Genomic DNA, 23603 nt, shown 5'->3' on the forward strand with positions numbered 1-23603 from the left:
ATTGTTATCAGCCTAGAGTAGTGGCTGAGTGTTGTTTGTTTAGGTAACATGTGCAGATTGTTATCAGCCTAGAGTAGTGGCTGAGTGTTGTCTGTTTAGGTTACATGTTCAGATTGTTATCAGCCTAAAGTAGCGGCTGAGTGTTGTCTGTTTAGGTTACATGTTCAGATTGTTATCAGCCTAAAGTAGTGGCTGAGTGTTGTTTGTTTAGGTGACATGTTCAGATTGTTATCAGCCTAGAGTAGTGGCTGAGTGTTGTTTGTTTAGGTAACATGTTCAGATTGTTATCAGCCTAGAGTAGTGGCTGAGTGTTGTTTGTTTAGGTGACATGTTCAGATTGTTATCAGCCAAGAGTAGTGGCTGAGTGTTGTTTGTTTAGGTAACATGTTCAGATTGTTATCAGCCTAGAGTAGTGGCTGAGTGTTGTTTGTTTAGGTGACATGTTCAGATTGTTATCAGCCTAAAGTAGTGGCTGAGTGTTGTCTGTTTAGGTAACATGTTCAGATTGTTATCAGCCTAAAGTAGTGGCTGAGTGTTGTTTGTTTAGGTGACATGTTCAGATTGTTATCAGCCTAGAGTAGTGGCTGAGTGTTGTTTGTTTAGGTAACATGTTCAGATTGTTATCAGCCTAGAGTAGTGGCTGAGTGTTGTTTGTTTAGGTAACATGTTCAGATTGTTATCAGCCTAGAGTAGTGACTGAGTGTTGTCTGTTTAGGTAACATGTTCAGATTTTTATCAGCCTAGAGTAGTGACTGAGTGTTGTCTGTTTAGGTAACATGTTCAGATTTTTATCAGCCTAGAGTAGTGACTGAGTGTTGTCTGTTTAGGTAACATGTTCAGATTGTTATCAGCCTAGAGTAGTGACTGAGTGTTGTCTGTTTAGGTAACATGTTCAGATTGTTATCAGCCTAAAGTAGTGGCTGAGTGTTGTTTGTTTAGGTCACATGTTCAGATTGTTATCAGCCTAGAGTAGTGGCTGAGTGTTGTCTGTTTAGGTAACATGTTCAGATTGTTATCAGCCTAGAGTAGTGGCTGAGTGTTGTTTGTTTAGGTAACATGTTCAGATTGTTATCAGCCTAGAGTAGTGGCTGAGTGTTGTTTGTTTAGGTAACATGTTCAGATTGTTATCAGCCTAGAGTAGTGGCTGAGTGTTGTTTGTTTAGGTAACATGTTCAGATTGTTATCAGCCTAGAGTAGTGGCTGAGTGTTGTCTGTTTAGGTGACATGTTTAGATTGTTATCAGCCCTAAAGTAGTGGCTGAGTGTTGTTTGTTTAGGTGACATGTTCAGATTGTTATCAGCCTAGAGTAGTGGCTGAGTGTTGTTTGTTTAGGTGACATGTTCAGATTGTTATCAGCCTAGAGTAGTGGCTGAGTGTTGTTTGTTTAGGTAACATGTTCAGATTGTTATCAGCCTAGAGTAGTGGCTGAGTGTTGTTTGTTTAGGTAACATGTTCAGATTGTTATCAGCCTAAAGTAGTGGCTGAGTGTTGTTTGTTTAGGTGACATGTTCAGATTGTTATCAGCCTAGAGTAGTGGCTGAGTGTTGTCTGTTTAGGTAACATGTTCAGATTGTTATCAGCCTAGAGTAGTGGTTGAGTGTTGTTTGTTTAGGTAACATGTTCAGATTGTTATCAGCCTAAAGTAGTGGCTGAGTGTTGTTTGTTTAGGTGACATGTTCAGATTGTTATCAGCCTAGAGTAGTGGCTGAGTGTTGTCTGTTTAGGTGACATGTTCAGATTGTTATCAGCCTAGAGTAGTGGCTGAGTGTTGTTTGTTTAGGTGACATGTTCAGATTGTTATCAGCCTAGAGTAGTGGCTGAGTGTTGTCTGTTTAGGTAACATGTTCAGATTTTTATCAGCCTAGAGTAGTGGCTGAGTGTTGTTTGTTTAGGTAACATGTTCAGATTTTTATCAGCCTAGAGTAGTGGCTGAGTGTTGTTTGTTTAGGTAACATGTTCAGATTGTTATCAGTCTAGAGTAGTGGCTGAGTGTTGTCTGTTTAGATGAAATGTTCACACTAGTTATCAGCCTAAAGTAGTGGCTGAGTGTTGTTTGTTTAGGTAACATGTTCAGATTGTTATCAGCCTAGAGTAGTGGCTGAGTGTTGTTTGTTTAGGTAACATGTTCAGATTGTTATCAGCCTAGAGTAGTGGCTGAGTGTTGTCTGTTTAGGTAACATGTTTAGATTGTTATCAGCCTAAAGTAGTGGCTGAGTGTTGTCTGTTTAGGTAACATGTTCAGATTGTTATCAGCCTAAAGTAGTGGCTAAATGTTGTCTGTTTAAGATTGTTATCAGCCTAAAGTAGTGGCTGAGTGTTGTTTGTTTAGGTAACATGTTCAGATTGTTATCAGCCTAGAGTAGTGGCTGAGTGTTGTTTGTTTAGGTAACATGTTCAGATTGTTATCAGCCTAGAGTAGTGGCTGAGTGTTGTTTGTTTAGGTAACATGTTCAGATTGTTATCAGCCTAGAGTAGTGGCTGAGTGTTGTTTGTTTAGGTAACATGTTCAGATTGTTATCAGCCTAGAGTAGTGGCTGAATTGTTGTCTGTTTAAGATTGTTATCAGCCTAGAGTAGTGGCTGAGTGTTGTTTGTTTAGGTAACATGTTCAGATTGTTATCAGCCTAGAGTAGTGGCTGAGTGTTGTCTGTTTAGGTGACATGTTCAGATTGTTATCAGCCTAGAGTAGTGGCTGAGTGTTGTCTGTTTAGGTGACATGTTCAGATTGTTATCAGCCTAGAGTAGTGGCTGAGTGTTGTCTGTTTAGGTAACATGTTCAGATTTTTATCAGCCTAGAGTAGTGGCTGAGTGTTGTTTGTTTAGGTAACATGTTCAGATTTTTATCAGCCTAGAGTAGTGGCTGAGTGTTGTTTGTTTAGGTAACATGTTCAGATTGTTATCAGTCTAGAGTAGTGGCTGAGTGTTGTCTGTTTAGATGAAATGTTCACACTATTATCAGCCTAAAGTAGTGGCTGAGTGTTGTTTGTTTAGGTAACATGTTCAGATTGTTATCAGCCTAGAGTAGTGGCTGAGTGTTGTTTGTTTAGGTAACATGTTCAGATTGTTATCAGCCTAGAGTAGTGGCTGAGTGTTGTCTGTTTAGGTAACATGTTTAGATTGTTATCAGCCTAAAGTAGTGGCTGAGTGTTGTTTGTTTAGGTAACATGTTCAGATTGTTATCAGCCTAAAGTAGTGGCTGTTTAGGTGGCAAATAGATAATATAAAATTACGGATATCTAGATTAAGTTTTTAACACGCAAATATTCTTCTTCGATAGAATTATCAGATAGGTAGCAGATTCAACATTCACTCAATTCATCATGCATTCTTTCAGGAAATTCAAGATATAAACTGTAAGAAAACCTGGACTTATTGTTTGACTTGATTCAGGGGAAGGACTGCTTGTAGTTGTGGTTGAGTAGGGTGTGGTATAACTGCTTGATGGTGCTGATGTAGATGTTGTTTGACTTGATTCAGGGGAAGGACTGCTTGTAGTTGTGGTTGAGTAGGGTGTGGTATAACTGCTTGATGGTGTTGATGTAGATGTTGTTTGACTTGATTCAGGGGAAGGACTGCTTGTAGTTTTGGTTGAGTAGGGTGTGGTATAACTGCTTGATGATGTTGATGTAGATGTTGTTTGACTTGATTCAGGGGAAGGACTGCTTGTAGTTGTGGTTGAGTAGGGTGTGGTATAACTGCTTGATGGTGTTGATGTAGATGTTGTTTGACTTGATTCAGGGGAAGTACTGCTGGTAGTTGTGGTTGAGTAGGGTGTGGTATAACTGCTTGATGGTGTTGATGTAGATGTTGTTTGACTTGATTCAGGGGAAGGACTGCTTGTAGTTGTGGTTGAGTAGGGTGTGGTATAACTGCTTGATGGTGTTGATGTAGATGTTGTTTGACTTGATTCAGGGGAAGGACTGCTTGTAGTTGTGGTTGAGTAGGGTGTGGTATAACTGCACGATGATGCTGATGTAGATGTTGTTTGACTTGATTCAGGGGAAGGACTGCTTGTAGTTGTGGTTGAGTAGGGTGTTGTATAACTGCTTGATGATGATTCCGTAGTCGTTGTAAGATATCCTGAAATAATTAATTATTAACCATCACAAATTTTTCAGGAAATGATGAAAAATATAGCACTGAATCATAATTTTTCCCGACCTTAGGCACTTCATTGTTTGGATAAGTTTGTGCATCAGAAATAAGGCCGACCTTTTTCACGGCATGACTGAATTCGTGGCGGCGGTGTTTAATTAAAGATGCTAGCTAAGTAAACAGAGCTAAATGAAAATACAATTCTCACCCTCGATAACGTCTAAACAAGCTAGTAGGATGACAATGAGGGACAGGAAGGAGATATTTTTGATGACTCTTGCCATGAGCATTAACTATTAATGCTGTTACCATTAAATAACAATCGAGGAAAAAGATAATTATTGCATTAATAATAATACCAACGAAACCCAAAACACTGAACTTTAACCAAAACGAGTAGGAGGTACAATTTGGATAGTGTAACAACATATTTCAGATGTTCAGAAAATAGGAAGCAAAATTAACAACTACAAACACACAATTTCATTAAGTAAAACGTTAAGGCCAAATCAGGAATGCTCTGAGAGTCTGGAGTAGGTACATTCTATTATATTCCTCCCTAAACACTCTGAAATTCACTGATCACAAAAGCAAAAGTGACCGTTCACAAATGGGGAGGATTTCTATGGCGGCCGAGATGGCTCACCTAAATTTTCACTGAAAATTTTTAATTTAAAAATTAATTATACAATTAATCACAAAATAAAAACGATTTTGAATTTGATTTCTAAAATTATTTTAAAATTTAAATAAAAAACGATTTTCATATTGAAATTAAAAACAATTCTCATTTTGAAAACGGTTTTGATTTCGATTTTGATTTTGATTTTGATTTCAATTTTGATTTTCATTTTGAAAACGATATTGATTTTGACTTTGAAAACGATATCGATTTTGATTTTAAAAACGATATTGGTTTTGATTTTAAAAACAATATTGATTTTGATTTTGAAAACGATATTGATTTTGATTTTGAAAACGGTATCTATTTTGATTTTGAAAACGTTTTTGATTTTGATTTTGAAAACGTTTTTGATTTTGAAAACGGTTTTGATTTTGAAAACGATTTTTATTTTGCAAACGATTTGCACGTACGTTTATATAGGTGAGCCATCTCGGCCACGCGCAAAAAAAACCATTTTCAAATTTGAAAATGAAAATGATTTTGTTTTGCGCGTGGCCGAGATGGCTCACCTATATGTACGTACGTGCTGCGCCACGTTATTGATTTTAAAACGTATGCGCGTTCCATATTGACCGCTTTTACATATTCTGCATCAGAAATTGCCAGATAACACGAGGGAATATGGCTATAAATAGATTTTGCACTATAGATTTTGGAAAGTGCTTATTAACCCGATAAACTCAGTGAATGTCCTTGCTGAACGGTCTGTGAAACAAGGAACTGAAACTGAGGGGTCCCGTGCAGTGCACTATAATAGTGCAAATTACATTTATAAATGGCAAATTCCTTATATGTTTAATGTTGCGGTCACGAGTCATCTCTGCTACCTATTTACCGTGCCTCCCGATTTATCATACGCAGTGGTTTTTTACCGCATGAAATTCACATTAGACCATGCATGCATCTCCCTTTCCCCGACAAGCACGGCTAATCGGGAGATAACTATAACACTAGTTACCATCAGCCATACTCTATGATCCCAATAAATTTCATGAGCGTTATCGTTCATTCACTACCCGAATAAACGGTACATCAGCGCAATATATATATATTTTTTTAAATATATTCTATTTTTTTTTTTTATTGAAATCTTTCAAATCAGTCAATTACATACAAGTTTACACAATGAATTAGTTAAATATAATATTGTCCTCTAAGCATGGATTGTCAAAGTTGAAATTGTCTCGGACAAAATGTATGTAACCAAAGGACCTGAGGGTCACCAAAACACAGATATTGAGTGCAAATGCAGCTCCTGCACAAGCATGGGCCCTTATAAAATTGTAATAAGTTACTTTAAACAAAATCACACACCCATTCAATCAATTCATAAAATATTGTGCTGTGAGATGAAATTGAGAAATATGTGAATGCAGACAGCAAGAATAGATAATCTTGAATAAACTATTTTACGGATTTGTTTCTATTGAATAGTCAAGTTCAGAGTCCGAATCCACCGGGATAATTTTCCCCCACATGTAAGTGGAAAGTTTACTTTTAAAATCAGTGATACTCTCTATCTCACGGATATCTAGAGGAATGTGATTCCACTTAGTGTGGGTCCTATAGAAGAAATTCTTGGCAAAAGCGTTGGAGCTTGCTCGAGGTGAGATAGAGCTTACAAAACATAGAGAGTCCATGTGACTATTTCTGAGCCTTGAGTGGCCTTGAAATGGTTGCAAATATGAGGGTAAAGTGACAGGTATATGTTGCTTCACAATTTTAAAGAAGAAGATGAGATCCAAGAAGTCAAAGCGGTCTTCAATCGGCATAATCTTCAGCTGTCTGCATTTTTGAATGTATGTGGATGGTGGATAACTCATATACTCCTCGTGAAGAATCCACTTAATAGCACGCTTTTGGAGGCCCTCCAGCTTGCTTATCTGGGATTTTGTGACTGGTCTCCATATAACCGAGCAATGCTCAAATAGGCTCCTCACTAAAGTGAGATACAGTACTCTACGACGATTTACGTCTTGGACAAAATAACAATTTCTTCTCGCCATGCCTAATTTTTGGTTTGCCTTAGAAAGGACTTTGGAGCACTGATCTTTCCAATCGAGATTTGATGTCACAATTACACCCAGATCCTTTTCATGATCAACATAGTCAAGTGTGATTCTTCCCATGGAGTATACAAAGTTAAAGAGTGGTAGGACACTAAGGAGGGAAACTGTTTCGGATATCCTTCCTGCGACGGTGAGGACCTTACATTTGTCGGGATGAAATCTCATTTTATTAGAAAGTGACCAGTCATGGAGATAATCAATGTCCTTCTGCAGTCGCAGGATATCAGACTCCGAAACAATCTTACGCCAAATTTTAGTATCATCGGCATACAGTGACAGTTGTGTGCCTGGTGAAATCCCCACTGATATATCATCAATGAACATAATGAACAGCAATGGTCCCAAAATTGACCCTTGAGGTACACCAGACTGGGCGTTTCTCATAGAAGAAAACTTGCCACTTATCAAGACCTGTTGTTGCCTGTCTCTTAGATAATCAGTGATGAATTTCAGTAGCCTCCCATCAATACCAAATTTGCTCTTTAGCTTAAATAATATAAGATCATGGTTAACCGAGTCAAATGCTTTGGCAAAATCAAAGTAGACTACATCTGTTCTCATATTTTCATTCAGTGAGAGCGCTAGGCTGTCGCACAGTCCTACAAGATTAGTTGCACAAGATCTCTCAGCTCGGAAACCATGCTGTTTGTCATTGATCATGCCATTAGTAAGTGCCAATAACTCATCTCTTATTATGCGTTCAAGAACTTTTGTGATTAAGCATGTAAGAGAAATTGGCCTATAATTTGAAACCTCATGTTTATCCCCTTTCTTGAATATTGGTACAATGTGCCCCAGTTTCCACTCCCTTGGTAGTGTCCCAATGTTGTAGCATGAATGAAAAAGTATTGATATAGGGTATGCGAGCCCAACCGCACAGTTTTTCAAAAGTTTCCCATGGATACCATCAGGTCCATAAGCTTTATTAGCATTAATATTGGAAAGGATTTTGCGAACCCTTCTGTGGTCAAATTCAATATCAAAGCGCCAATCATTAGAGTAATCTATATCTATGTCATAAGTTGATGCCTCAGAGAACTGCTCGAAGAAAAAGTCATTAAATAGGTTGGCCTGGTCTTCAGGGCAGTTGCGGACAGTGCCTTTGTGGCTTACAAACTCAGGGATCCGCTGACTAGCTGTCTTCGATTTGACATAGGACCAAAATTTTTTTGTTATTAAAGCACTATCATCAGATTCATTTAATGTTTCCCTCATTTTTTGAGCAACCACATTTTTGAAATTCTTCCTAGCAAGGGAGAATGCAATTTCAGCTCTATCACTTTTATGCCTTTCTTTATGTAATCTCACTTTCTTACGCCATGCATCATAACACTCCGAGTCAAACCATGGATCTTGGCCATCAGTCTTGACAGAGCATTTTTTAACAAATTTATCTGTGACATTAAAAAGTTTGTCCTTAAATTTTTTCCATCCAATTTCAGGTTCTGTGCCATTGAGCAATGCATCCCAATTCGTGTGTCGGAGTTCATGGTTTAGCCTCTCCCAGTTCACAGTCTTAAAGTTATAGCACATACGCCTGACTGGCTTCTTCCTACCAACTTTAACGTTGATCTTAAAATTGATGGGGAAGTGGTCAGACTTGCAAGCACTATCTCTCTCACCTACCATTAGGTCATTAATATTTGACACAGAGTTTGTGAGCAATAGGTCAAGTGTTTTGCCTTTGCAGTGGGTAGGTGTTAACACACATTGTTGAAGGCCTAGATCAACAAAAGATTCAACAAAAGATTGCTCAATAGGACAGGAGCTGGCCAGGGTAGACCAGGAAACTCCGGTCAGGTTAAAATCTCCTAGTATGAAGACTTTACTCAGTCCTCTTCTTCTGAGAAGAGTTTTCAAAGACTCAACAATTTTTTCATGATTTGCGGAGCCCAGTGTACCAACACGATAACATGTGCATACAACAAACTTAATTCCAGTGGATGTCTTAAATTCCACAGCAAGAATTTCTGCACCATACTTGAGATGAGACCAATTTAATTTGACCAATTTTACTTTTGATATAACAGCACCTTTAAACTTAGATTAGAATGAACAGCACCTTCATTATTAGGACAAAATAAATCATAAATAGTATTTAACAGAATATCAAAACAAACACACTTCTCCGTGCATTTTGGGTGCGCTGCAGACTATATGTCAAAAATAACATAATTGGTACGATTTGGGAGCAACACGGCTCTAGGAAACTCTGTTGAAACTTTGAAAGGATAAGTGAAACGATACGAATTTGGATTAAATTTAGATCAAAACCGACATTACGGCACGTATTGACCTCACTTCAGGTCTCATTATACCTCTGTGTAAGGCCAATACGTGCCGTAATGTCGGTTTTGATCTAGTTTTAACAGAGCTGCCTAGAGCCGCGATGCTCCATAATTGTACCAATTATGTATCTAACTCACGCTTGGCCCTCCATGAACATTACACATATATTTCAAAATCCAACCCTGCTAAAAGAAATTTAGTTTGCGTTGTATATTAAAAGTGGATTGATTTTTTAGGAGTACCAATTTTAAATTAATTAATAGTAGATTTAATAACACACTCAAAGGTTAAAGATAACCAAATCACAATTTAGATCGGTGATTTGAACGTAGAGTACCATTTAAATTACTTAAATTAAAATGAATACTTAAAATAGTCAAATAGTTCCTCAGCCGCTTGCTGATTATTACAAAACTGGCTTCTCGAAATCTTTTTAAAAAACACTGTTTGCAAAGTGCTACTACTGTCTTCGACTTCTGACGTCGGTTCGCACCAGGGTATAATGGCGTCTTAAATCTGCTATCTCAAGATCCTGAAAACATTAACCATACGTAATTATATTGAAACTATATTTTTTATAATTGACCTGGCCCACAGATGCAACAATCAACAATTAACAACTCGAAAATATATGTCAAGAAATTAAGAGAAATCCGATAAATGTGGATTACACGGTTATCGCACGGTTACCTCTTTGTAATGCTGGATCAATGATGCCTCAACAATCTCGGATTGAAACGTAAGACCAATGCTGGTATTTTCAAGCTCCGAATGTGCGGTCACCAAGTCTTTTTCCTCCTGGCTTAAATGGATGCCACACTCCTGTGAAAAAAGATAATATTAAAGCCATAATATAACCGTTAAAGTCCTCTCTATGATATATATTATGTGCACTATTACTGTAATTTCATTCCTCGAACTAAGCTGAATCTCAAACACTAACCATGCCACTTATTAACAGCGATTGTTCAATTTATACTTTTATACAACTAATTTACATTTAATGCAACTTTTATTTTCCACCTGAAGTTAAAAGATTATAACCAAACCTTTATTAACACGGCAAAGAAGATAATGCAATGTTAATAAACAAAAATCTGCCATCTATTCTACGGCTCAAATACTCAAAAATCGGCCAAATTTGCTGTTATTATATTGGACTGATCATATAAGCTGTGTTATTCGTTATTGTTGTGGTCGTTCATCCCACCACGTGGTATTCTTCCGGTTATAGTCATTCTCCGCTCATGCTAAGTTATAAGTAATTGGTTATCTTTTGCAACTGTTAGCAATTGTCAATATGGTTGAATTGATTCATGGATATAGCAATATATTATATAACAATTGAATATGCCATACAATATATGTACCTCGATATACCACTTTCATGATCTCATCATGCAGTGCAGTGTGCCGTGTTCATAGGCAAACTTAAGTAAATAGTACATTTATCGTTTCCCCTGTCAAGCACGGTATATCAAGGATTTAATGTATAGAATATCCCAAAGAGTACCTATGTTCCATTTTCGAACACTGTAAATTCTACAACCGTGGTCTGGAATTCGGTAGCAACTTTATTCTTGCATGTATTTAAGTAAACTATTTAATCTATGTACATACCCAATGTACAATGGAAGGAACAATATGTGTTGACACCATTTTTTGAAATTCGGTAACTTATTCCGGTTCTACAATCTAAAGAGGGTAGGAACTTACCCATAACTTATTATGGCACAGCAATTATTCGATTTTCCATTGAACATCCAAAAATCAAGTTGCTGCCTATTTCAGACCGAAGTTATAGGGTGTAAAACATACTTTTTGGGACAGCGTGTACATAATATACAATAAAGGTTGGACAGTGTATTACATTGTATATTGACAATACATTATTTTTGTCGCCAAACTTAGGCTTACTTTAAACATAAAAAAATAAGTCAGATCAATAAAACACAGAAAAAAATTATATGTCAAATTGATATGTATCAGTCGACTTTCATCAACTACACAATATTGAATCAAGCGAAGTGGCAAAGCCAAGGTTGTAACTAAATTTTGCTAAATAAAATAGCAAATATCACATTTGCAAATACCCTGTATTACGAAAATACGATTAACTTATAATAAATAGTCTTGTCATGGTAAAATAAGGTTATACTAGGTACCCTAGGTAGCGTGTGATTTCTTTACTTTACAGTTTACATAAATAACTCAGCTTCGCTTCGCGGCTCATAGAACCATATCGGCTTGGCATCTAGGAACATATATAAGCTTCGATATTACACGCTATCTTGTTGTCCAACATTGTATCACACAACACTTCACTACACTACACTACACTACACTACACTACACTACACTACACTACACTACAATACAATACACTACACTACACTACACTACACTACACTACACTACACTACACTACACTACACTACACTACACTACACTACACTACACTACACTACACTACACTACACTACACTACACTACACCATTTGAGAAATTGTAAAATAATTAATAAGGTCATAAACCGATTCGGTTCAGTACAGTTCTATAACGTTGGTATTATAGTATAATATACAATCAAACCTCCATTAACCAGGCCCCAATTTAACAGAATCCCCAATTTGGCACTTTTATTCATTTACTCAAAACCACGGTGAATTGAGGTTTGACTGTATTATATGGCATCGTTCGCTAGTATTTAAATATAGAAATATAGCGTCCCAAAAAATTGATAGATTCAGCTAACACTGGATTTATAGATTCAGCTAACACTGGATCTAATTTAGGAGTTCATTAGATAAACCATATCACGATATCACGATTAGGTTAGACTGCTTTTTGGGACCCTATAGTTCATTCATTAAAAAACCACCCACCCCAAGCCACGTGGAGGCCGATATACCGTTTGGGGCTTAAAGTTAAACAGATAAATACATAGTTGAGTAGGTAGTTGATAAACTTGATTTTGCAAAATTGTCACTTCAACTAGATGAATGTTTGCACACTGCGCAGTTTCTTGAAAACTACGTAGTTATCTGTTCAGTTTACAGTTTACATATTGATTACAATTCAATTGAAATTAAAAACGTGCGAGAATAGGAGATAATCATCTCAGCTGTGATCCACAAAACAGTCCATGTCGAGTCAACCGCTATTTCCTCGGCAGAACCACAGCTATAGACGAGGATAAAATAGATTTATGCAAGAAATTTATACTTATAAGTTAAGAAATATTGTTTTCAGTAGGTGTAAATCAATAATTCAATATTTTAAGGCTCCATCTCCTGTTCTCTCACATGGTTATAATTACATTACATAATGCAATATAGTAGTTACGTTTTATATACTGCAATTGCGTTCAGTTTACAAATGCTATCACATCAAGAATTTAATAATACAAGGTGTCCTGAAAAGAATGGTACATTTGAAAATTTGAGAGACGTTTTTGTTACTGTATTTGACGTAGGAACTTGAAATTATTATTGTAGCTAGATCAAAACTTTTTTAGTATCGCGTGAAATACTATTCTTTACCGGACACCTTGTAAAATAGTATTAAAAAGAAAACAAAACAACAATAAAATCAGTAGTCATACAAATTGTAACGTTTTGATTTACATATTATTAGGAGGTGCACGATAAAAATAAAGTTGCTCGGATTTTCAAGATTTTTGTACTATTGTTTTCTAGAGAGTGTGAGCATTTTCACAATATCAAATTTGTCATATCTTTTTAGAATTATCAGTAAGTTTCGTCAAGGTGCCAAAATTGGTGATTCACGGCTATGGGAATAAAATAAGTCTAAAACTCGCGTAATTTGACAAAATTCGATGATTTTTGAAGTGTTATTTGGAGATATCTTCGGTTCCTTAAATAGTATCATTCTGAAAATTTCCAATAGGGCTTTCACAACTGTCCGAAAAACTTGGTGGATATTGGAGTTGATATGGTGATAAAAATGAGGCAAAAAACGTTGCTTTGAGCTGTAACATAATGTCTGATAACTGGATATGCTTCACTTTTTTAGGATAGATTCCTTCTAAGCCTATCAATAATGTCACCAAGTTTTGTTAAATTAAATAAAGGGAAGGTACCTGAAAATTCATTTGTGTCACGAATTTGAAGCTGGCCGAAATAAGTGCTAAAAACATCCTACAGTCGGCACACGCGGCTCACTGTCGATGGCGCACTACCTAATAATATGTATTTAACTTGGAAAACTTGACAGTCCAAGACCCCTGCACCGGTCGTTACAGAGGTGCCAAGATTTAAAGTTCATGATTGCTTGCTCAAACATGTTTCCGGCGTCAAAAAGGGCAAAGTCTGGGTCTGCAACAGCACCGGTGCAGACAACCGGATCAATAAAGGTGTTTTTGACACCTTGAACATCCAAAACTATCATTTGCCCATCACTCTGTTCGAGTGTAAAATGACAGAAGGACAGGCAGAGATCCAAGAGGTCCTGCTCTGGAAGTCCTGTCCCGGTTTCTAACATCCCCGTGTTGAGCACAGCCTTCCAGGTCTCTCCTTCAATGAAGGGTTCAACAAAGACTGTCACCCCGCTCTCGAATGTACCGAGATGCACTTTGTTGTACTTGATAAGTTGTTTTCCAACCCTATCATTGTACATCTCGGCATATTCCAGAGCGGTTTCGTTGGTCTGGATAACGATTTTCATTTCCGCCCCGATATCTAGTTGTTCACCATCGAGATTTTGTTGCAGATTCTCGATGCCTGTCTGCGAGAACTCTTTAACCACAACACTCTGAGGCTGCTGGTTCTGCAGGTACAGGACTCCTTTGTAGGCATTCCTGCAGCCTCCAGCACCCAACAGCACCTCTTCTCGCACAATCCTTCCCGTCTGAGGCGGGAAGGACTCCCAGGAACAGTCCACCACAGAGTACTCACTGAGAGTTACCTGCATGGTCGGTAGGGTTCTAGGCACTGGCCTCCTTTTTCCGGACTCTAACAACTGGTTAATCTCTGGCCGCTTTCGCTTCGGCCTCGGCACGAAAACTGTTCGAGTAACACCTGATGATACACCAACTGGTGTCACTTCTGAAGTCGAATGACCGGGATCCCAGGCACCAGAGCCGGATCCTGATGGCTCCTCTGAGTCGATTGTGATTACCACCTGAGGTACAGAGGCGGGGCCTTCTTCGAAATGAACCAAGAGGTTCATCTTCCCCGCCCCTGTTACTGTTGGCAGATGCCGGTAATTTTCGATAATGGGCCCATTAATAGAACGCAGCAGCGTACATTTAAAGTCCGTGTTAGATTTTCCATACACTTTGTAAGCACATTCTCTCAGCCGCTCCACCTCTATTGCGATACTGTCGTACTCAACCTCCTTGATGAGTCCAATCTTCTCATATTTTGCTGCCGTCTTGGGCCTCGCCTGAAGTTTTATTTGTAGTCAACTAGGAGTTATTATGGCCCTTCAGTAACAGTTTTTAATATATATAATATAATTATGAAATACTATTCAACATCATCGGTGATTCCTCTACATTGGATACGGATTACAGACTCGGTTAGAGCGTCAATCTTCTATTACAACTTTGGCCTACTATACAGCCTCAGTCATAATAAAAATTAACAACTTGGCCTTCGGCCTCGGCATTATAAGAATGATAAAATCCTCGTCATTAATTCCTTTATTCATTCATATTATTATATGCCTTAGTAGGGTGTGCTATTAACAGTACCCACTACCCATCTGACTTGTGTCATTCTTTGCAGCACGTCAGAAGCACCTTAAATTATTTTTATTTATGATATAATGTGCTGTATAAAACTTGAATTTTATACATTTATTTACCTCCTGGAAGCTTATCAGTTTCAAGGAAGATTTCTTGGACCGTTTGGAGGAGAACCGTTTCATGTGGTCTGAAAATTTGTTTGACATCTGGAAGGAATATGTATTGTTAAAATAGTGCTCACGGCTAATCTTGGTGGTGGTGGTGGTGGTTGTGGTGGTAAAAGAGCATACAAAGCCCATTTTTAACAACTTGAAGATTCTTGACTCGGTTAGTAAAGCGAAGTTCTAAGTTTAAGAAAAAAACTGTACATTTATATTAATATATTTTCTGGCTCTGCCACATCGTCAAAACTTGATACATCTGATATTGCAATTTCAATTTCAAATGGTTTACAGCTTCACTTATATCATAAATAAATAAATATAAAGTTTACATGAACTTGAAGTGACCTGAAGAGTGAAGGAGCCTCTACAAGATTCATGATCTCTTAACGGGTGCCCTTCATAATATTCAGTACACCTGCCCTGAGCTAGCTTCATACATCATAAACATATATCGAGAACCTGCAAGACTGGTAATAGCAAGGACAGATGAGGAGATCTTAAGTGAAGAGGGTGTTACACAAGGGGACCCTGCAGAGATGTGGGCCTGAGTATATACGATCTGAGCCAGACAGCTGATCTTAAGTATGAATACTCACTCTTTGCCACAGAGAATCTTACTGATGCAATCTTAAATCAAGTATCAGAACATACAGAGAATCATCAGAAGGCTGTTGAAGTAAAAGCTGAAATTTCGAGAAGAAGACAGCAGTTCTACAAGCAGAAACGTGAGGAAGTTCTACCAGAGCTTAACCAGATACAGAAGCTTCAGCTTGATCTTGCAACAGAAAAGGGGGCAAGTTGCTGATTAACATCACTCCCACTGCAGTCTTATGGATACTCATTCAACAAAAAGGAATTTAATGATGCTTTGGCCTAAGATATAATCTAAAAATCAAGGATACTTCAAGAAAGTGTGTCTGTGGAGAAACTAATACTATCAATCATCTCATCTGCTAGTATGCAAGAAAGGTGGTTATGTAAACCTGAGACACAATCCCCTCAGAGATGTCATAGCTGAACTGATGCAGAATGCGGGATGCAGAGATGTATGTGTGGAACCACCGTTGTTGCCAGTCAAGTTACCACCAGGTGCAAACACAGCAGAAGAAGCACGCTTAGATGTTAGTGCTAGAAGTGTTTTGAGCCCGTAAGAGAGCATTTTTTGATATTAGGGTCTTCCATGCCCCTACACCCTCTAATCAAGCTTTGAACACTATAGCCAACATGTACAAGAGCCATGAGAAACGAAAGAAGACTGCGTTTAACGCCCGAGTGTTGGAGATCAAGAGAGGTACGTTTGCACCAGTGGTTTTATCTACAACTGGTGGTATGGGGACGGAAGCCCAAGTTCTTACAAAAAGACTTGCAGAAAAAATGTCTACAAAATCTGGAATGAGATATTCAGATACCATCACTTTCTAAGGAAGAGGATCTGCTTTGATCTCTTATGAACCACAATCATTGCTCTACGTGGACATCATGGAAAACGAAGAAGTGCTCCAGATGAAATAGAAGCACTGGATATCGATTGATTAGTAACTCTTTACCAAAATTATGAGTGAATATTCCCTCAAAAAGGAGCCAATCACTTGAATGGTGTATTCAAATCAAGAGTAAAAAAAGTTATTCTCTCATCCCAGGGTAAAGGTGACAAGAATATCTGGGCCCCTTTGGCAAACTTCCTGAACTCAGGCAGCTTGAACGACTAAATTTGAAAAGCAAAACTTCATGTCTGAATGAATTATTAGAACCATATAAAAGTAAAGTGAAGTAAAGTAAAAATTATGACATAACATCATCACACATGTCTACAAAGTATCAAATCACTATATGGAAAAATATAAATATCTTACCACCAAAATTAATAAATTATTAACTACAACTTTATTAAAAAATTTCAAATAAGTTCAAAAAGGATCCCCAAAAGATAACCCTATTCATACTTCCCAGTGGAATAAAGATTTATAAATCGCTTTTTTGCCACAAAAGGTTGGAAATAAAGATAATCGTTATGCTTCTCTTTATTACTAACATAGCTAGGTCCTTCAATTCTCCCTAATACTTCATTTGAAACATTCCAAAAATGTGAATCATTAGAAATATCCTTAGCAATCATATCTTTTTAAACCCTTCTAATTTAATCTTAAAACTTAAAACAGTCACCGAGTTCTTAACATCTGGAGGAAGTTTGTTCCAGTAAGGAATAACTCGCTCTGGAAGAAATGAACTTTGGAGATTCCTAATCTTTGCCATACTCTTACAACATCTGTTGGATGATACAAGATTAAGACCAGATCTGCTCACTTTGAACAAATCTGAGCCGTACTCGGTTAAACCATTAATAACCTTAAAAGCTTCAATAAGGTCCCCACGTATTCACCGCTCTGCCAGGGTTGTCAAATTGAGAATTTCCAGTATACGGTTGTAAGGAAGAGTACCCACCTCATTAATAAGACGGGTAAACCGCCTCTGGACGCTCTCCAGCTCCAAAACAATCCCCAAACTTCCATGAGCCGCAACTGGATTCCACAATTGGTCACAATACTCTAAATGAGGTCTTATTAAAGCTTTATAGATGGTTATCATAACTCCTTTTTCCCTTATTACTAAATTTCTTATAATCCAACATATCATACGATTTGCTTTAGAAATGCATGCTTTTATCTGCTCATTCCAAAGCAAGGAGTTATGGGTAATAACCCCCAAGGGTTTTACACCCTGGAGCCAAATCCAACGCTAATCACAACACCCCAGCAAAGATGTACAGCAAGCATGAGAGAGAGAAAGAAAGGAAATATTGAGACCGCTGTGTACAGATTGAAAAAGGAACCTGCAATGGCCTTGTATTCTCGACCACCGGAGGTATGGGCCCACAGGCTACCATGTTCCTTAGACGAGTAGCAACACTTCTGGCAGCCAAGACCAGCCAGGACAAAAGCCTCATTATGGCAAATCTCAGACGTCGTTTGCGGTTTGAGCTACTTAAGACAGTATTGATTGCAGTGAGAGGACACAGAGGACGGTATTATGAGAAAGCAATACCTGTTGACGAACTGGACCTAAATCTTGCACACACCACCAACGATGAAGACAGGGGTGATGATGTTGATGATGAAGATGATGAAGTTGATGATGAGGCTGAGAATGTAGAGGAAGAGGTTTCAGAGTGAGCTGAAAAGAAGACAAGTTTCTATTCTAATTTATTGATTATTATATTTATGAAGTGGAGCGAGGATGAGGATGGGATGTGCAAGCTGTGTGGTGACAAGTTGGGAACTGTGCCGCATATTCTGGCTGGTTGTCCTGTATCACTAAGTCAAGGGAGATACCGATGGCGCCACGATAAGGTGCTTAAACAAATAGCAGACCAAGTGAAATTCCATTGTGAGCGGAGAGTCAACAAGAGGAAGAGCTCTTGTGTCACTCGGAAAGCCATTGAGTTTGTTCCAGCAGGAGGGAGGTTTAAGGAGGTGAAGAGGTCGAAAGTCAGTGAGTTTGGGATTCTGAGTGGGGCCACTGATTGGATAGTATTAGCAGACCTGGATAAGCAGCTGAAATTCCCGTCGGATATAGCAACGACCAGATTAAGACCAGATTTGGTTCTTTTCTCGAAAGCTTCCAAGAGAGTAATCTGGTGGGAGCTTACAGTACCGTCGGAAGAGAGAATAGCTGCATCCCATGAGCTGAAGCTTGATCGGTATAACAGTCTACAAGCGGAAATACAAGCTAATGGGTGGTCATGTTTCAGCTTTGCTGTTGAGGTTGGTGCTAGAGGTGTGGTCGCAGCAAGTTTGGAGTGTGCATCAAGGAAGATTGGTCTGACTGGGAGAGCCCTCAAGAAGTTGGTCAGAGATTGTGGGAAGGATGCAGCCCATTGTTCAAGATGGATTTATCTGCTATCTAGGAAAAGAGAGTGGGAGATGAGAGCTGTTTGAGCTTTATGACTTCACCTAACAGCCAGAGGTGCCATAAGCTAACTCGTCGCAAATCGCGAGCTCTAGCAGGTATCCTCGGGTGATTGTCAGATCAGATGGTGGTCCAAGAGAGACTGCTGGGGCACCTGACAGAAAACCGTATCGCAATGAAAGCCCCGAAACGGTGTCAGGTTTGTGACTGAAGATTCTGATCAAGCTCAGGGTTGAGTCTACACAGTGTCGCCACTTGCCGATGCCAGTTGATGCGAGAAGACACTGATGTAAGTGGGAAGTTATGTCTAAGAAACAGCGTGTGGTTCGGGTGCCGGTTGAACGCATGTAAAAGGGAGGGTATATCCGTATTTCGCTGCTAGTGATGCAGTCCTTGGCCCGGTAGCTAAGGCTTCCCCGTTTCTCGCTCATTTGTGCTCCGATGGGCTTGTGACCTCTGCGGGGGTCAAGTGCAGGATGAGGGACATGGCTGACCAGGAGAAGGTTGTTTTTGGGAGATAGAGTAGGGTTGGTTTGGTGTTGTGCCTTCGCAGTTTAACTGTATCTTTACATTGCAATAAACATATAATATTCATTACTCCAGGAGTGATGACAGGATATAGAAAAAAATAACCCCCCAGTCTTTTTCCTGAGCAGATGCTTCAAGTTTTACACCATTAACAAAATTTAATTTAGGATTATTATTAAGACTAACATGAACTACTTTACATTTGGCAGGATTGAACTTTAAAAGCCAAATACTCTCCCAAACTTCCAATTCTGCAATATCATCAGCAACACTTTTATGTTTAGCCGCATTACCAATCAGCTTAAGATCATCAGCAAATAATTTTATTTTATTCTTAACTATATCAGGTAAATCATTTATATACAGCAAAAATAAGAGAGAGCCTAAAACAGAATCCTGAGGGACACCAGATAGCACGTGTTTCACCTCAGACCATTGTTCTTCTACAAAAACTTTCATAGTCCTATCTAATCTATTCTATATAGTAGAAGGCCTTACGGGCATTTTCTGATCTGTACGCTAGGGACCCCAGATACACCTCACTAGACGTATTTTTGACCGTAGAATCGATTAAAAGTTGTTTTGGGATGATTGGACTGAGTTTCCCCGGGTAAAATCGCAAAAAACTGATTTTTGGGCCAAAAAAGGCCAAAAAACCATATTTTTTGAACTTTTGAGCAAGTTAATTTCGTTGAAATATCACCAAAATTTGCATAACGATAGCTCGAACATAACCGCACAAAATGATACTAAAATAAAAGAAATCGTTTCATTTTTCCTTGGGTAAAAATCAAAAAAAGTGGTCAAATTTTAGGCTTTTTGCGCGCATTTTATTTTTCGTACTTAGCTGCTGTATTTTGAAATTTTTAAACCATGTATCTTGTAATTACATTTAGTTTAAATATATTAAATACAATTATGAGCAAAAAATTAATTTTAAGTGGAACCAAAATTTTAGGTGCGCCGCGCAAAGTTTAGAAAATTCACATTGTATTATGAAAATCGAGCGCTTACACAAATACTGTCATATTTTCAAAAGAATACATAATAGTTTTTTGCGTTATTGTTGCATTTCGTAACCCCTTTGCACTCTGTTTGGTTACTTTTCTGACGTTTAATTTTATTACTTGTTGTTTTTATGTATTCTCATTGATGTGGAGTACCCATTCATACTTTTTCACATCGTTTTTATCATATACGTTTTCCTTTAAGGTCTGCTCCTTTTGTGACATTTTATTACAAATAGAGCCGACTTTATGTTATTGTTGCATTTCAAAACTCCTTTTCTCTCTATTTGATTATCCTCTTGATAATCAAATAGAGAGAAAAAACAAATATTCTCTGACCAAAATGACTACATTCAATGACTTATAGACATGTCCAATTGACACAATGGACATGTCCATCTCAGTGGACACAATGGGCACACTCACAAAACATCAAATTGTGGAATATGTTCATTGTTTTGGAATCGTCCATTGTGCACAATAGAAACAATGGACACACTGGACACAATGGACGCCCAATTTAGGTGGCTAAAGTACAGGGACTAGCCAGCTAGATAACATATATAAGAGATCCGCATATTATTACAGAGGCGCGTATTACAGGGGCCTGACTGTATTCCCATTGTGACCAATGGATATCCAATGTCCATTGTGTACATCTAATGTCAATGATGTACATCAATAGAGCCGAGTCAAACATCATCTGAGCACCGCTTTGTCAACTAGGTTGGGTATACTGCAATTGTCTAGCCAAAAGATATTAATCGTTTGTCATATTTTATTGATATTTGCTTTAGATAGCTGTGTAGATGACAAGCTGGCAAGACGACAGTGAGCTTGAACAATGGCTCGAAACGAAAAGGGCTGAAGGTTTTAGTGTCAAGGAGATAAGTGGGTTAATCAGAAAATCATTCCCAGATTACCCTTCTTCGGTAGGGACTGTTAAAAGGTATGTTGGTTATTAAATGTAATAATTTAAACTGTAGAAAATAATAACACATTTTACTCAATACCAATAACGGCTCACCGAAAGATCATGATTTCCACAGACGCAATCAAACTCTCCAATCAAGAAAACTGGTTAAGGTTCCCTTGAAAGATTAAATGATCAGGCTAGTCCTTGCGGGCCGCCCCATTCAGAATCATCTCAGTGAATTGTATCAGCGCTAGCAACGTTAATCAGGCTGTAACTCAAGAAAAATGAACGAACGGAATGATGACTTATCTTATTGCTTTATGATTATTTTTAGATGAAGGTGACACTATCGGGCCTATAGATCTAGTGTCACTGTTTTCCATTGGCACTAATGAAACAACAATTAATGAAACAACAATTAAATCTTTATAGCAGCAATCATACATATTTTTATTGAATTATTGAAAACATAAAATACTTCAAACTTATCGTTTAGTATTGCTTAAATACAGGATATAATTTAGTATTCTTAGGATAAAATTTGATAAATGATGATTATATCATAGTATAGATTACCCATAGGCAATTAGTAAATTAGAGATTAAATAAAGTACCTAAGGCTACATGAATATAATATTTATATTAAATCATCACTTGACCCTCAATAAATGTAATTTAGTACCTAGCAATTTATTAGATAGTTTTTAAATTGTTTACAGCTTCACTTATTATATTGAACAAAAGCTTTTCATTTTTGTGAAGCAAGAGCTTTTAACTTTTTTCCCAAAGTGCCAGTGCTAAGCAACCCCATGAAATGTTTCAGGATGCTGTCGAAATTTGAGATAAGACTTACAGAAGAAGTGCCCAGACAGGAGCTTTACAACGCAGTGCAGGAGATTGCTGCGAGTTCGGGTGGAGCATGGGGCTATCGTCATGTCACACATGAGCTGAGGTATAATACAGTGAATAAAGGAATTTATCTATTTTATATACTCTCTACTAAAACGGGAAGCTAAGGGTCGAAGCCCACAAATAAGGGAGTCCAATACCCTACGCAAGCACGCGGTTACCGATTACAAGGTTTACGAGGTTTACAAGGTTTCCAAATATAAGATCATTACTACAATGACATAGTGTTAGATTGTACCTAATCAAAATCTTATTGTAAGGTAAATCAAACGGAACATAACAAAAACCAACAAAATGAAAAAATAAAGCATAACGCTATCAGCTGCACGGAAAGACACCTAGACCTAGAAGTGTCATGGAACAGTCCAATTATAATTGGACTACTCTGTGACACTTATTACAAATGACAAAAACAAATATTCTCTGACCAAAATGACTACATTCAATGACTTATGGACATGTCCAATTGACACAATGGACGTCCATTGTGTCCATCTCAGTGGACACAATGGGCACACTCACAAAACATCAAATTGTGGAATATGTCCATTGTTTTGGAATCGTCCATTGTGCACAATAGAAACAATGGACACACTGGACACAATGGACGCCCAATTTAGGTGGCTAAAGTACAGGGACTAGCCAGCTAGATAACATATATAAGAGATCCGCATATTATTACAGAGGCGCGTATTACAGGGGCCTGACTGTATTCCCATTGTGACCAATGGATATCCAATGTCCATTGTGTACATCTAATGTCAATGATGTACATCCAATGTGCATTGAATTGTGTTCAATGTGCCCATTGGACGTCCATTGTGTCCACTGTGTACACTGTGTCCATTGTGCGTTCAGTGTCCATGGTGTCTACTATTGGATATCCAATGTCCATTGTACACAATGGACAGTGGACACAATGGACACAATTGTGTCCATTGTGTCCATTGTGTCCACTGTGCCCATTGGACGTCAATTGTGTCTATTGTGTCCATTGTGCACAATATACGATTCCCCAACAATGGACATATATTCCACAACTTGATGTCTTGTGAGTGTGTCCATTGTGTCCACTGAGATGGATACAATGGATCCACATGTCCATTGCATTATACATATCCAATGGACATATTGTGTCCATTGGATACAATTCACAAACCTACATGTACTTTAACACATGGATTCAACATATTTCAAAAATTAAAATTAAAACTTGTCCATATAATAAGTTATAAATCAGAGGCAACAAAGGGATCCTCGCTACACGAGATCGGGTCATGGAGACGCTACGAGAAGTAGATCCTGCTGGTGCCCAAGAAAGAACAC

General features: G+C 38.0%; 2 protein-coding genes across 2 annotated transcripts; one reads left to right on the top strand and one right to left on the bottom strand.

The window, feature by feature from the left end:
* Positions 1 to 3309: 3309 nt before the first annotated feature.
* Positions 3310 to 4378, bottom strand: LOC134822201 (uncharacterized). The gene is made up of 2 exons (XM_063833112.1): positions 4303 to 4378; positions 3310 to 4079 (listed from the first exon to the last, which is right to left on the bottom strand). The coding sequence occupies exons 1-2, from the start codon at positions 4376 to 4378 to the stop codon at positions 3310 to 3312; spliced, it is 846 nt and encodes a 281-aa protein (XP_063689182.1).
* A 13851-nt stretch (positions 4379 to 18229) lies between these two features.
* Positions 18230 to 18946, top strand: LOC134822202 (uncharacterized). The gene has a single exon (XM_063833113.1). The coding sequence runs from the start codon at positions 18230 to 18232 to the stop codon at positions 18944 to 18946; it is 717 nt and encodes a 238-aa protein (XP_063689183.1).
* Positions 18947 to 23603: the final 4657 nt, after the last annotated feature.

The sequence above is a fragment of the Bolinopsis microptera genome, chromosome 10, assembly GCF_026151205.1.
Source record: "Bolinopsis microptera isolate Bmic1 chromosome 10, MBARI_Bmic_1.0, whole genome shotgun sequence".
Taxonomy (NCBI): domain Eukaryota; kingdom Metazoa; phylum Ctenophora; class Tentaculata; order Lobata; family Bolinopsidae; genus Bolinopsis; species Bolinopsis microptera.

What these genes read in the sequence shown, in the direction of transcription:
- LOC134822202 (XM_063833113.1), top strand. Translation starts at nt 18,230, where the DNA reads ATGAAGTGGAGCGAGGATGAGGATGGGATGTGCAAGCTGTGTGGTGAC.
- LOC134822201 (XM_063833112.1), bottom strand. Translation starts at nt 4,378, where the DNA reads ATGGCAAGAGTCATCAAAAATATCTCCTTCCTGTCCCTCATTGTCATC. An exon ending in TTGTTTAGACGTTATCGAGG is followed by an intron (nt 4,080 to 4,302) that starts GTGAGAATTGTA and finishes TAATTATTTCAG; the next exon opens with GATATCTTACAACGACTACG.